Raw genomic sequence first — 14,174 nt, forward strand, 5'->3', positions numbered from 1 at the left:
GTTTAGCTCATAAATCGCTAGGTTGAAGATGCTAAAAACTTACCGTAGAATGAAAATTTAGCTACCCTATATTTTTTCCTGATTTTTAAAACGTATTATGCACCTTGTTGTGTGTTCATGGCTTTGTTATTACACGATGTCTTATGACATAGGAGATACAAAACAAATACGTAAACAAGAGTATCGTTAATATTGTAATTAATCCTTATTTTACTTTTGAAGCTCCCTACTTTATTTTACATATAAAAAACTGAATGATTTCAGCTGTTTACATAGCCAGCTTTTCCATGTGATTTTGTCAACAAGCAAAAGCATAAAATTCATCAATATTATGCAATAAGTAAACCCGGGTATTTTAAGGACTTATAACATTAAAATCCGGACTTCTATTCTACGCGATGAACAGGGCGCATATATCTCATTATGTACTTTTACGCCAAAATGAACCATAAATAGAGCGTAAATCTTAACTTGCTGTTGAAAAGCGTAAAAGTAAAGTGTGTAATTTGAGGGTTAAACTGGACATGGCTTTTACACTCTTCGTTGGTTTTCAGTCATAATGGTACATTAAATGTTAATTACTGTTGTTCTTGTTCTATGCTCACTAGTATTTCGTATTAAATGTTCTTAAGGGCTGCACCTCAGAAAATGTCTATCACAGTATTAAAGACCACAACAGTAGTACCTATGCAAATACTGCAGGCATGAGATAATGGTTTGTTGTTGCGAAAACGCTATGTTGAAATAACTCGTGAAATACAGAATTCAAAATCAGAGCTGGGCAAACAATTTTCGTATAATCTATTGATCTTAATTGTTTTTATATATATTTTTTATATTTGATAAGATATTCTGATAACATATAATGAAGAGATGTTTTATCAAAGAAATACAAGTAAAATTTTGTGAAATCCATATCTGAGCTAGGATTGTATAAGGACCACTGTTTTGCAGTATCTCAGCGCCACTTTGAAACAACGGATTTAAATAAAAATAATCAGTATTTTAACGTAAAATACCTCAAGCTGGGTAAAGTGTGAACAACCACTATAAATGTTTAAACAGTCTTGGTGTAATAATAAAGCAATCAGTTTCATTTCACTCAACTCACATTCTTAGATTTGTATAAATAAAAAGTATTCATTTAGATCTAAGCCTTAACAGTTTCAGATTTTCTCGAGAAACTGGAAAAGAATTTTAAGACTCTGACGTTTCTCTTCAGTTATTCCACCGCTAGTACAGCGGTGTGTCTACGGATTTACAACGATAAAATCAGGGGTTCGATTATCCTCGGCAGTGGGCCCGGCATGGCCAAGCGTGTTAAGGCGTGCGACTCGTAATCTGAGGGTCGCGGGTTTGTATTCCTGTCGCGCCAAACATGCTCGCCCTCCCAGCCGTGTGGGCGTTATAATGTGACGGTCAATCCCACTATTCGTTGGTAAAAGAGTAGCCCAAGAGTTGGCGGTGGATGGTGATGACTAGCTGTCTTCCCTTTTGTCTTACACTGCTAAATTAGGGACGGCTAGCGCAGATAGCCCTCGAGTAGCTTTGCGCGAAATTCAAAACCAAAAACAAAATTCCCCTCGGCAGACTCAGCAGATTGCTTGATGTGGCTTTGCTATAAGAAAAACACACTCTCTTTTCAGTTATCTGAGAGAAGTTAAGGAATACTCGGGTATTTATGTTAAATTGTAATTAACGTCATTTTCGTGGGTATTTTGTTAACCTGTGTGAAAGTAGATGACTTCATTAAATTTTAATCCTAGTTCAAATTATTCATCAACCGCAAGCATTCACGCGCGTGTTTTTTTTATAGCAAAGTCACTTCGGGTTATCTGCTGAATGCATGGCGAAGAATCGAACCCCCTTCTTTACGACTTATAAATCCGTAGACTTACCGCTGTACCAGCGTGGAACTAATCACAAATTCCCATGATATACATCATGTTGCAAAGTTAACTATCAAAAGGTTAAACAATATCTGTGTAACATGTCCTTAAACAATGTTGTTTTCCATGCTTTAAGAACTATTTTGTCAACATTAAGGATATTGTTTTACTTATACTAAACATATGCAGTGACGTAGTTCTTTGAAAACAAATAAAGTTAATTTAAGCAAACTGGGTGTGGCTTACTTGTTAACATACCAGACCGTAAACACGAAGATCTAAGTTTTACGTCTCGTGGCTTGAAAAACACCCTCCGTTCTTTGTTTAAAATGCTGCATAATGTCTTCAGAGCTTCCTTACTCATAGAAACTGTTTAATTTTATCTCTTCTCACCTTTTGCATATAATATATATTTTATAGTAAAATCGCTATTTTTATTTCCACATTTGTGATGATACTCGATTTCTGGCCCAGCATGACCAAGCGTGTTTAGGCGTTCGACTCGTAATCTGATGGTCGCGGGTTCGAATCCTCGTCGCACCAAACATGCTCGCCCTTTCAACCGTAAGGGCGTTATAATGTTATGGTCAATCCCACTATTCGTTGGTAAAATAGTAGCCCAAGAGTTGGCGATGGCTGGTGATAACTAACTGCCTTCCCTCTAGTCTTACACTGCTAAATTATGGACGGCTAGCGCAGATAGCCCTGGAGTAGCTTTGCGCGAAATTCAAAAACAAACAAACAAAACAATACTCGATTTCTAAATAATGTTTAAGGCTGCTCATGTTTTTCATTTATTTAATAATGTCGTTTCACATAATTTTAATAAATTCTGATTATTTATTGTTTTAAAGTAGTCTATATTTTAAACTAATCATTGATCTCTAGATCTTCAAAGATTTTAGTTGTAGTAATAAAAGCGATTCTTAAACGTAACTGAAGTTTTAAAACATTTAGTACTGAACCTTGGTCGAAGTATCGTTGTTCAAAAGTGAAAATCATATTACAGCTTAATAAACAGTTTTCATTCTGCGAGTGTGCTTTTTTTTTCCCCTTAAGGGAATTTATGTTTCCGTCGTTGTGTTTTTACCATAGGAATTGAAGTTTCTATTTCTGTGTTTTTACCATATAAATTGAAGTTTCTATTTCTGTGTTTTTCTTACCGTAGGAATCCGACTTTTTATGCCTTTACAATAGGAATATGAGTTTCTATACTTGTGCTTTACCGTAGGAATCTGAATGCATACTTTTGTGTCTTTACAATAGGAATATTTTCTATTTTTGTGTCCTTACCATAGTAATCTGAGTTTCTGCTTTTGTATTTTCACCATAGAAATACAAGTGCCTTTTATTTTGTCTTTATTGTAAGAATTGAAGTTTCTATTTTTGTTTTTGCTGTAGGAATCTGACTTTCTAAGTTTGTATTTTCACTATGGATAACAAATTTGTTTAAATGACAAGTTAACTTAACTTGGTTGTTCTCTAATTCTTATCGTGCCGATTTGCTGAATAGGACATTATATATGTATATCTGCCTATAGTATGACAGATGGCAATTCGACGTGACAGGTAGTTTCCATCTGACATTTAAGAACTTCCATTTTTAGGGCATGTCATAGCTAATCTGATAGATATTGCAACACTCTGCATGCTCCCATCCAAATATCATAGCTAATCTAATAGATATTGCAACACTCTGCATGCTCCCATCCAAATATCATTAAATCATTATTGTTCTGACGTAACAAAGACGTAGGTTTTGAAAAAAACAACAACATTAAACATCATTTTCAGCTCCCTTGTCAGTTTGAGAAGTAGTTATCAATTACATTAAATACACATCCTTTCAAGAATGCAATGGATGTACCCACCCAATACACTGGTTTTATCGTATAACAAAGCTGAACCAAGCAGCCAATGAAATTACTTGATGCGTATTCACAATATATCCAATAATTTAAAAAAACGTGAGTCAGGTATATATATGTATATACATATATATCATTCTTATTATTCTCTCTCACTATTTCAAGTGCACCTGCACAGAGAGTAAACGCATATGATGAAGTGTTGGTTAGTGACTGGAGTACTAGTGATTCTTGGATGCAAAGTCTTGGGTAAGTATATGTTGACTACATGCGAAACGAACAGTGTTATATATCTAATACAGATAGAGTAAACGGATATGATGAGGTGTTGGTTAGTGACTGGAGTACTGGTGATTCTTGGATGAAAAGTCTTGGGTAAGTTTCTGTTGACTAGAAGCGACACGAACAGTTATACATCTGATAAAGTACATCAACTAGTTAAATATTTATTGTTTTATTACTTTTTTGAAACTTCGTGGTACTGAAACATTTCGTTCCGTTTACTGTCCATAAATATTTGATAATTGTTATTTGATTGGTGCAGACGTAACGCAGTTTCTTCTATTCCCATTACTCTACAGAAACTAGGGTTCGTTTTGTTACCATTACTCTACAGAAACTAGGGTTTGTTTTGTTACCATTACTCTACAGAAACTAGGGTTTGTTTTGTTACCATTACTCTACAGAAACTAGGGTTTGTTTTGTTACCATTACTCTACAGAAACTAGGGTTTGTTTTGTTACCATTACTCTACAGAAACTAGGGTTTGTTTTGTTACCATTACTCTACAGAAACTAGGGTTTGTTTTGTTACCATTACTCTACAGAAACTAGGGTTTGTTTTGTTACCATTACTCTACAGAAACTAGGGTTTGTTTTGTTACCATTACTCTACAGAAACTAGGGTTCGTTTTGTTACCATTACTCTACAGAAACTAGGGTTCGTTTTGTTACCATTACTCTACAGAAACTAGGGTTTGTTTTGTTACCATTACTCTACAGAAACTAGGGTTCGTTTTGTTACCATTACTCTACAGAAACTAGGGTTCGTTTTGTTACCATTACTCTACAGAAACTAGGGTTTGTTTTGTTACCATTACTCTACAGACACTATAATTCATTTTGTTTCTATTACTTTGCACTGTAGACTACAGTTCGTCATATTCCAGTTTGCTCTTCAGAAAGTTCATTGTATTTCCAATACTTTACAGACACTGTCTTGGGCCTGGCATGGCCTAGCGCGTTAAGGCGTGCGCTTTGTAATCTGAGGGTCGCGGGTTCGCGCCCGAGTCGCGCCAAACATGCTCGCCCTTTCAGCCGTGAGGGCGTTATAATGTGACGGTCAATCCAACTATTCGTTAGTAAAAGAGTAGCCCAAGAGTTGGCGGTGGGTGGTGATGACTAGCTGCCTTCCCTCTTGTCTTACACTACTAAATTATGGACGGCTAGCACAGATAGCCCTCGAGTTGTTTTGTGCGAAATTCCGAAACAAACAGACACTGTAGTGTCATCTAGCAGCATTTTAACGAAACAGTAGGTCTTCGTATTCCATTTAATTAATTGAAGAAAACAACAGTTCTTTGTTTCTTTATTACTTTGCATAAATAATATTTTAATTTATTTCCATTATATTTCCATTAATTTACAGAACCAGTAATGTAATCTACTTCCGTTACTTAACAAAAATACTAATTCCACTTATCGCTATATAAAGGAAACAGCTGTTCATGCTATTTTCATTTTTTTACAGAATGAATAATTAATTTTATATTCATTAATTTGCGGAGAGAGAAGTCTCCAGAGTTCTTTACGTAAGCTGAAATATTGCAATTTTTTATTTTATAACGGAACCTATAGTTTATTTTATTTCCATTACTTTGTAGAAACAACATTAAAGAAAGAGAAGTCATTTTCCTCATTATTTTGAAGGAAATAATTGCAGACATTTTATAGAAACTCCATTAGAACAAAGCATTACTTACTTCTATAACACTGTGTTACACAAATTATGTTCCTGGATAGTATGTGTTATATCTTAATTGCTTATGTTGTAAAAGTACTGAAAATGACCATTATTCCCTTCAAACTTTGCTTTTGTGACCTGGATAATGAAATTTAGAAATTAACCTATTTTATATGTAAAAACGGGCAAATTTGCACATTTTCATTTACATAAAGTCTGAATAAAACAACATATGAATCAAGATTTACATGTATTTATACTAAAGTTATACAAAAATGTTTAGAAGTAAGTAGCTTTTCGAGATTTACGACAGTAATGTAAATCACTTTCATGTATCAGCCCTAAAATATAGTTTCCTATCACGCTTTCGTTATACGTTCCCAGGTCACAAAAGCAAAGTTTGAAGGGCAAAATCGGTCTTTTCCATTTACTTAGGCATAAGTAATTGGGAAATAACACTTTCTGCTCAGAAACAAGAAAAAGTAAAAAATTTGTTACATAGTGTTATTATTATAAGAAAACAGCAGTTAAATTCATTTCCATTGTGTAAACAGATGTTTCATTTCTTGTCATTACTTCAGTAAAACGTAATTATTAGTTCCCTTTATTCACAGATAGAGCACCTATTTGAAATTTCATTAATTTACAAAAACAGTAGTTCAGGGTTTTCAAGCGTCTTTTGGTCAATATTAGATTTTTATATTTACAGCAGTTCATGGAAGATTCAATTATTTTATGTCAATTACTATAAAAAACAACAACATTTTCTTCTATTCTCATTACTCTGGTTCCGCATGACCAGGTGGTTAAGGCACTCGATTCGTAATCTGAGGGTCAAGGGCTCGAATCCCCGTCACACCAAACATGCTCGCCCTTTCAACCTTGGGGACGTTATAAAGTGACGGTCAATCCCAGTATTCGTTGGTAAAAGAGTAGCCCAAGAGTTGGCGGTGGGTGGTGATGACTAGCTGCCTTTCCTCTAGTCTTACACTGCTAAATTAGGGACGCCTAGCGCAGATAGCCCTCTTGTAGCTTTGCGCGAAATTCAAAACAAACCAAACCAAAACCCATTACTCTACGGAGTCCCGCAGTGGCACAGCGGAATGTCTACCGACTTATTCAGCTAAAACTCGGGTTTTGATACTCATGGTTTTGTGTAGCTTTGTGCTTAATAAAAAACAACAACGTCCATTATCAGTACTTTATGGAAATATTGACGTCATTTATTCTTGTTAGTTTACAGCAAGGTTACTTTCTTTCTTTTTTTCTTTATTGTATGAAAACAACAAAACCTTTTATTTGATTTTTAATACTATGCAGAAATAATAGTTTATGTCTAATCTCAACAATTAATTAAAATAGCTGCTTCTTTAATTATAAATATTTCTGATGTTTATTTTATTTACAATACGCCCCCCGCTAGTACAGAGGTATATCTCCGGTTTTACAACGCTAAAATCAGGGGTTCAATTCCCCTCGGTGATGTGAGCAGATAGCCCGATGTGGCTTTGTTATAAAAGAAACACACAAACACGTATTTACAATGATTTATAGATATTATATTCATTCCGAAATTTATTAATATTAAGAAAGAGGGCTACTCGCTAGTGCACTGGTAAGTCTAGGGATGTACAACGCTAAAATCAGGGGTTTAATTCCCCTCGGTGGGCTCAGCAGATAGCCCAATGTAGCTTTGCTATATGAAAACACAGACACACGTACATTAAGAAAGAGGTGATCTTTGTTTTAAGATTTATTAGAAAAACAAAAATCTTGTTATTCTCATTACGTCAGTCGTTTATTCACTTGTTACTTTCGTAAACAGGGTTCCACTACTTTACAGTCAAATTATTTCTATGTATTTTCATTATATTAAACCAACTTTCTTTTTCCATTTATTTTCACTGCTTTATGACAACTGTAATATCACCTGTTCCCAATATTCTAATGAAACAATGACTACTTCCATTCCCATCACTTGATGGATGGGTTTGGTTTGAATTTCGCGCAAAGCTACACGAGGGCTACCTACGCTAACCGTCCCTAATTTAGCAGTGTAAGACTAGAGGGAAGACAGATAGTCATCGCCATCACTGCCAACTCTTGGGCTACTTTTTACCAACGAATAGTGGGATTGACCGTTACTTATAACTCCCCCCACGGCTGAAAGTACGAGCATGTTTGATGTGACGGGATTTGAGTCCGCGACCCTCGAATTACGAGTCGAGTGCTTTAACCACCTGGCCATGCTAGGCCCACTTAATGGTTGTTTGCTTGTTTGTTTTTGAATTTCGCACAATGCTACTCGAGGGCTATCTGCGCTAGCCGTCCCTAATTTAGCAGTGTAAGACTAGAGGGAAGGCAGCTAGTCATCACCACCCACCGCCAACTCTTAGGCTACTCTTTTACCAACGAATAGTGGGATTGACCGTAACATTATAACGCCCCCACGGCGGAAAGGGCGAGCATGTTTGGCGCGATAGGGATGCGAACCCGCGACCCTCAGATTACGAGTTGCACGCCTTAACACGCTTGGCCATGCCGGGCCGCCCACTTAATGAAAAAATCAATTCTCCCTCATCATATTACGAAGATTTACTAATTCCAAGGTCCGGCATGGCCGGATAGTTAGGGTACTGGACCCTCAGTCTGAGGATCGAGGGTTCGAATTTTTGTCCTACCCTCTCCGTGTCGTCCTTTCAACTGTGGAGCAATATAATGTTACGGTCAACCCATTATTCGTTGGTAAAAAGGTAGAGTTGGCGGTGGGTGAACTTTTTTCTAGTTTTTCACTCTTAAATTAGGGATGACAGTTAGTTTCGTGGAGCTTTGCTCAAAAGTAAAAAAAACAAACCATTTTTAATTACTTTACGAAAAAAGCAGTTGGTTGTTTTTGATGACTTTACGAAAGCAGTAGTTCATTATTTCAAATATTATTATAGAAGCGTTATTTCTTTATGTTTTATCCACCGTTTTAAAGAAACAATAACCCTCTGTAATCCACAATCTGTATGGAATAGAGAAGTTTCTCATATTTCAGTTAGTTTAAGTAAATAAAAGTACCATCTAACTCATATTTCAGTTAGTTTAAGTAAATAAAAGTACCATCTAACCTCATATTTCAGTTAGTTTAAGTAAATAAAAGTACCATCTAACCTCATATTTCAGTTAGTTTAAGTAAATAAAAGTACCATCTAGCCCCATATTTCAGTTAGTTTAAGTAAATAAAAGTACCATCTAGCCCCATATTTCAGTTAGTTTAAGTAAATAAAAGTACCATCTAACCTCATATTTCAGTTAGTTTAAGTAAATAAAAGTACCATCTAACCTCATATTTCAGTTAGTTTAAGTAAATAAAAATACCATCTAGCCCCATATTTCACTTAGTTTAAGTAAATAAAAGTACCATCTAACCTCATATTTCAGTTAGTTTAAGTAAATAAAAGTACCATCTAGCCCCATATTCCAGTTAATTTAAGTAAATAAAAGTATCATCTAGCCCCATATTTCAGTTAGTTTAAGTAAATAAAAGTATCATCTAGTCCCATTACTTTACGGGAACAACAGATTCACGTATTCTTGTTGCTTTACAGAAATGTTACAGTTTCTCCTCTTCTCTTTACCTTTAAATAGTATCAGTTTCTATTGTTCTCATTATTTTACGGCAAAAGTGTTGTTGCTTTTCCTTTCTCACTGCATTCAACAAGCACCTACTCCTATTTCATTAAGTTCTACTTGTTTTTGATTTCCCATGGGCTCAGTGTTAGTTTGCGTTAAAAGTCAGGTTCTGATACCCATGGTGGGCAGAGCACAGATAACCCTTTGTGTAGCTTTGTACTTAACGATCGCACAAAAAAGCTTTATATATCAGTAGTTATGTATAATCTCCTTATTTTGTGAAAATAAGTAATTATATTAGTGTAAAAAAATAACTTCTTTTTTTTTAGTATTATTATAGATTATTTTTTTCTTCCCGTTTCTTCCGCAAGTGCAAAGAAAATCTTGTCTCTCTTATTTGAACTGTTGCTAAGAAACGCTTGTCTCTCTTATTCTTAGTTCCTTTCACACCCAGTAGATTGCGCTACGATACATTTATATCTTTTATTTCTTTAAAAATCATTTAAGGGAACTAATGTACATATATTCCACCCTGTAAATCTTTTTTTTTCTTTTCCATCACCAAAAGCATGTTGTGGTTTGTTTAATTTAACGAATCAGACACGTTACCTCTTACACTCTCATTAATAAACAAAATCATTTGTTTTCGTCAAGTCTACGTATGAATCGCATTTTATTTGGAGAAAAGAAGCAGTCACACTACATTTTCACATTAAGAACGTTAAGTAGAAATGGTTAAATATCAAATGAAACTTTAATTTCCAGAATAAATGCATTATATATCTCAGCATAATGATCCTTCTGAAACAGAAAAATATTGGTTTGTTATCAAAGATAAAGAACATTATTATAAAGTTCCATTTGTTAACTTCTCTTGTAATTTTAACATACTCGTAACTGCCAATATTTAAAATCCTACCATAGGATGTTAAAAAAGTAATTAAAATGCGTTGTTCATTATTTTTTAATACAGATTTATTTTAGGTCTCGGTAAAAATCTGGGAAGTTTTATTATGCAGGTTTGTGGCATTCTAAAGGTTTTTGATATTTTATTATATATATATTTTCTACTCATATAATTTACTAATCTTCCAGGCATACTAGGTGGCGCTATCAACAATGAAGTGGTCGCTTTTATATGTCCAGAAAAAGCAGGCTACTATTCAAGACCAGAAAACTGTTCAACGTTTTATAAATGCAAAAACTGGCAAGTGACTGAAGAAACGTGCTACCCAAAAACTGTCTACAATTCACTTATTACAAACTGTGATTGGCCAAAGTCGACAAAATGCGAAAAAGGTGAGGGTACTATTGTAACTAAGAAAATACTTAATCAAACTAAGAAAGAAATATCTCTTATATTAGGAGCGAAATTCACAATCTTTAACTTTCTGAGTTTGTAACTTAGCTGGGATATATAATATATAAAATCTTTCTTCCTTCATCTTCATATAATTTCTTAGAGACACATTGCACATTACATAGCAAGTTCGATAATTATGGAGTTACCATGGTCTTAGAAAACTGGTCATAATACAAAGCATTTTAATATGATTCAAATAATACAAATTCAGAAGTACAAAAGTAAATAATCGAATTACTAATCGTATTGTTTATTTGTCAACGTATAATAAGAAACCATCATAGAAGCAATTATCAAATAAGTACTTTAAACTGAAGTATTTATTGAGTTAAAACTTCTTTACATGCGAAATGTTCGCGAATACATTTTGTCAGTCATTGATATTAAAAATTTAGTCGATGATGAAAATAATGAAATATATATTAATTTAGTGTTTTGTTTGTTCAATAGATGGCACCCCTTTTAGGCAAGTCATATTTAATTTGGATAATCCATATGTGAACTAGTTAATTCATTTGTGAAACGACTATAACATATTTCGCATATAAGAAATTGATATAAAATAATGTGAACTTTAAGTGTATGAAGGATTAGATTTTATAGGAAACGGGTGAGCGCCGTAAAGTTTAATCTGTTTTGAATGAAATTTATTGAACCAAGTTAAGAAAGTGAAATTACGAACAACAAATAATAATAAAAAATATTATACCACTCAACAAGGTAACACTTAGGAAAAAACAGAAAAGAACAACAAACAAATTAAATTACCAACATTAATAACAAGTAAACGAGTAAAGAGACATGTTTATCACATAGTAAAACATAACATCATAATCAAATATAAATAATGAATTGACCTATCGAAAGAAACAGTTATAAATAATCAGATGAACCATTCAACAAGATTGCTTATAAACAACCACTCACATAAAGTATGGAAGAAAAGCGCTTATAAGCAGTTACTTGAACTATGAACAAGAATGTTCGTGAACGTTCATTTGAATTATGGTGTGTTTTTTGTGTGTGTTTTTCTTTTAGCAAAGCCACAACGGGCTATCTGCTGAGCCCACCGAACCCCTGATTTTAGCGTTGTAAATCCGTAGACTTATCGCTGTACTAGCGAGGGGCATTTGAATTATGGAACAAGTGTGTTTATGAACAATTAGTGGAGCTGTGAACCAAATATACAAATAATCACCGGAGTTATCGAACCATAAACAGTTGTAAATAATCACCTGAAACATATAATCCTTATACACAATCACCTGAAACATATAATCCTCATACACAATCACCTGAAACATATAATCCTTATACACAATCACCTGAAACATATAATCCTTATACACAATCACCTCAATTAAAAATCAGTAGAACTTATAAGAAACCCTAGCTATTCCAAACAGCTTTTACTGTTTTTGTTCTTAACGGTGAAAATGAAATGGACCTTTTTTGTGTGTGTTATAATTGAGGATCACTTTTGAAATCCTTTTTTGAACTTTAATTCACGTTTAGTTTATCGCGTACAAAATTAGTTTAGGGGTTTCTAGATATGGATTAACATTTTGAAACTACAGAAACATGTAAATGTGTGACTTCATGTGACTGAGTTTTAAACATATCTTGTTTAACTAAGCTATGTTTGAAAAGTTAATATTCATAAGTTAGCTTCTAATCGGTGGGACAGCGCAAGTATATGGACTTACACCACTAAAATTCAGTGCTTGATTTCCCGCGGTGAACACAGCAGGTAGCCCAATGTGACTCTACTCTAAAAACAAACAAACGTATTTCCTAATGGCGAGAAACCCACTTGAAATAAAAATGTATCTCAGAACGGCTGGTATTGGTATTAACACTTTTATTGATAAGGAGAGAACAACGTTTCGACCTTCGTAGGTCATCTTCAGATTAACAAAGAGAGTTTGCAATTGTGTGTTGCCGGACACATGTATTATGGACGAGAGTATAAACGAATATGGGGTTGTAGGGGGCGTAGCAGTTGGATGTTAGGTTATTAATTAATATAGGTAAGAACGACAAGGAAAAGAAGGCCCGCCACAACAAGAAACTAGATAAATTAAGGTGCCAACAACAAAAATGGCCGCCAACACGACGAACCACCAACAAACCTCGTAACTAACAGATCCAACCGAAAATTAAGCAGTGAATAAATACATCTACTCAACAAAGGACTCGACTTCGCAGTAACACCTAGAAATATTCCATCCATCGAAATGAAAGCCTGCCTGGAAGTCCTAGCCAGAAAACTTGTGATCCACTCTACACAAACTGAAAACACCAACAAAACAACGGAAAACAACCACCAGAAAGAAGACAACTTCGACAACAGTTCCGCCGACAACCAACAATTTATCTTTCCAGGTAGAATTGAAAACATCTATTTTCCCGAAACACTTCAAAATCGTATTTAACATAAACAACCTTTTCAAAGAATTTTCACACAAAATTATGAACATAATTTCATAAAAATGAAAACTAAAAACCAACCTCACACAAAAAGATATTAATTCTATAAACAACTTAAAACAAGACAGCAACCTAAAAATTCCAAAAGCAGGTAAAGGCAATGCTACAGTTACACTGAACACAAATGAATACATTCAAAAAACGAACAATATCTTATCAGATACAAACAAATTTAAACTAATAAACACAAATCCAACAAAAACACATGAAAACCAATTAAACAAAATACTACTACGAATGAAAAAAAAAAGCACAATCTCAGAAACATTTATTTTACATACGAAAGACCGACTTACGCGCGCTACAATTATACGGCAACCCCAACCTTCACAAACCCAATTGTTCACTACGACCCGTAATGTCGACCTATGAATCATTTAACTACAACCTCGGTAAATATACAGCGTGGGCATTTTCTGAATATGTAACATCAGCTGGCTCCTTTTTCCAATACTCTTTCAGCTTTAAATATATTCTTAATCAACTAAACCAAAAACCCTTAATGGCCAGTTTTGATGTAATCTCCCTCTTTAAAGAAGCCCCAACAACTGAAGCCTGCTAGGTAACTTTAGAACTTTATATCCAAGACCCCAATCCATTGATACACATGCCCAGCAACCACTTAGCAACCCTTCTAGAATTCATAACAACCAAAACTAACTTATGTTTAATAACCAAACCTACCTACAAATAAATGGCTTAAGTATGGGGAATCCCGTATCACCAGTTCCAGCTAACATTTTTATGACACAGATTGAATCTCAATCGATCAATTCAGCCTTACACCAACCACTATACTGGTACAGGTATGTTGATGATACAATTGCTGGATTAACATCTACAGAACATACAGTTAGTTTTTTCAATTACGTTAACTCGATACACCCCAACATTTCTTAACCTCAATATCACTAAAACTGACACACAATTCAAAACATAAATCCACAGAAAAATCACACATACTGGACTCAGCACATGAAACAA

At 34.4% G+C, this 14,174-nt stretch overlaps 1 protein-coding gene across 3 annotated transcripts in view; it reads left to right on the top strand.

Moving 5' to 3' along the window:
• The first annotated feature begins 3,910 nt into the window (after positions 1 to 3,910).
• The window catches only part of LOC143227818 (uncharacterized), a 43,203-nt gene continuing 32,939 nt past the window's right edge, over positions 3,911 to 14,174 (top strand). For all 3 annotated transcript variants that reach the window (XM_076459081.1, XM_076459084.1, XM_076459088.1), the window contains exons 1-2: positions 3,911 to 4,006; positions 10,433 to 10,636. In XM_076459081.1, coding sequence (XP_076315196.1) covers positions 3,949 to 4,006; positions 10,433 to 10,636 — 262 coding nt within the window. In that variant the 5' untranslated portion in view covers positions 3,911 to 3,948. The remainder of the gene's footprint in view (positions 4,007 to 10,432; positions 10,637 to 14,174) is intronic.

Source organism: Tachypleus tridentatus, chromosome 1 (genome assembly GCF_004210375.1).
Source record: "Tachypleus tridentatus isolate NWPU-2018 chromosome 1, ASM421037v1, whole genome shotgun sequence".
Classification (NCBI taxonomy): Eukaryota; Metazoa; Arthropoda; class Merostomata; order Xiphosura; family Limulidae; genus Tachypleus; species Tachypleus tridentatus.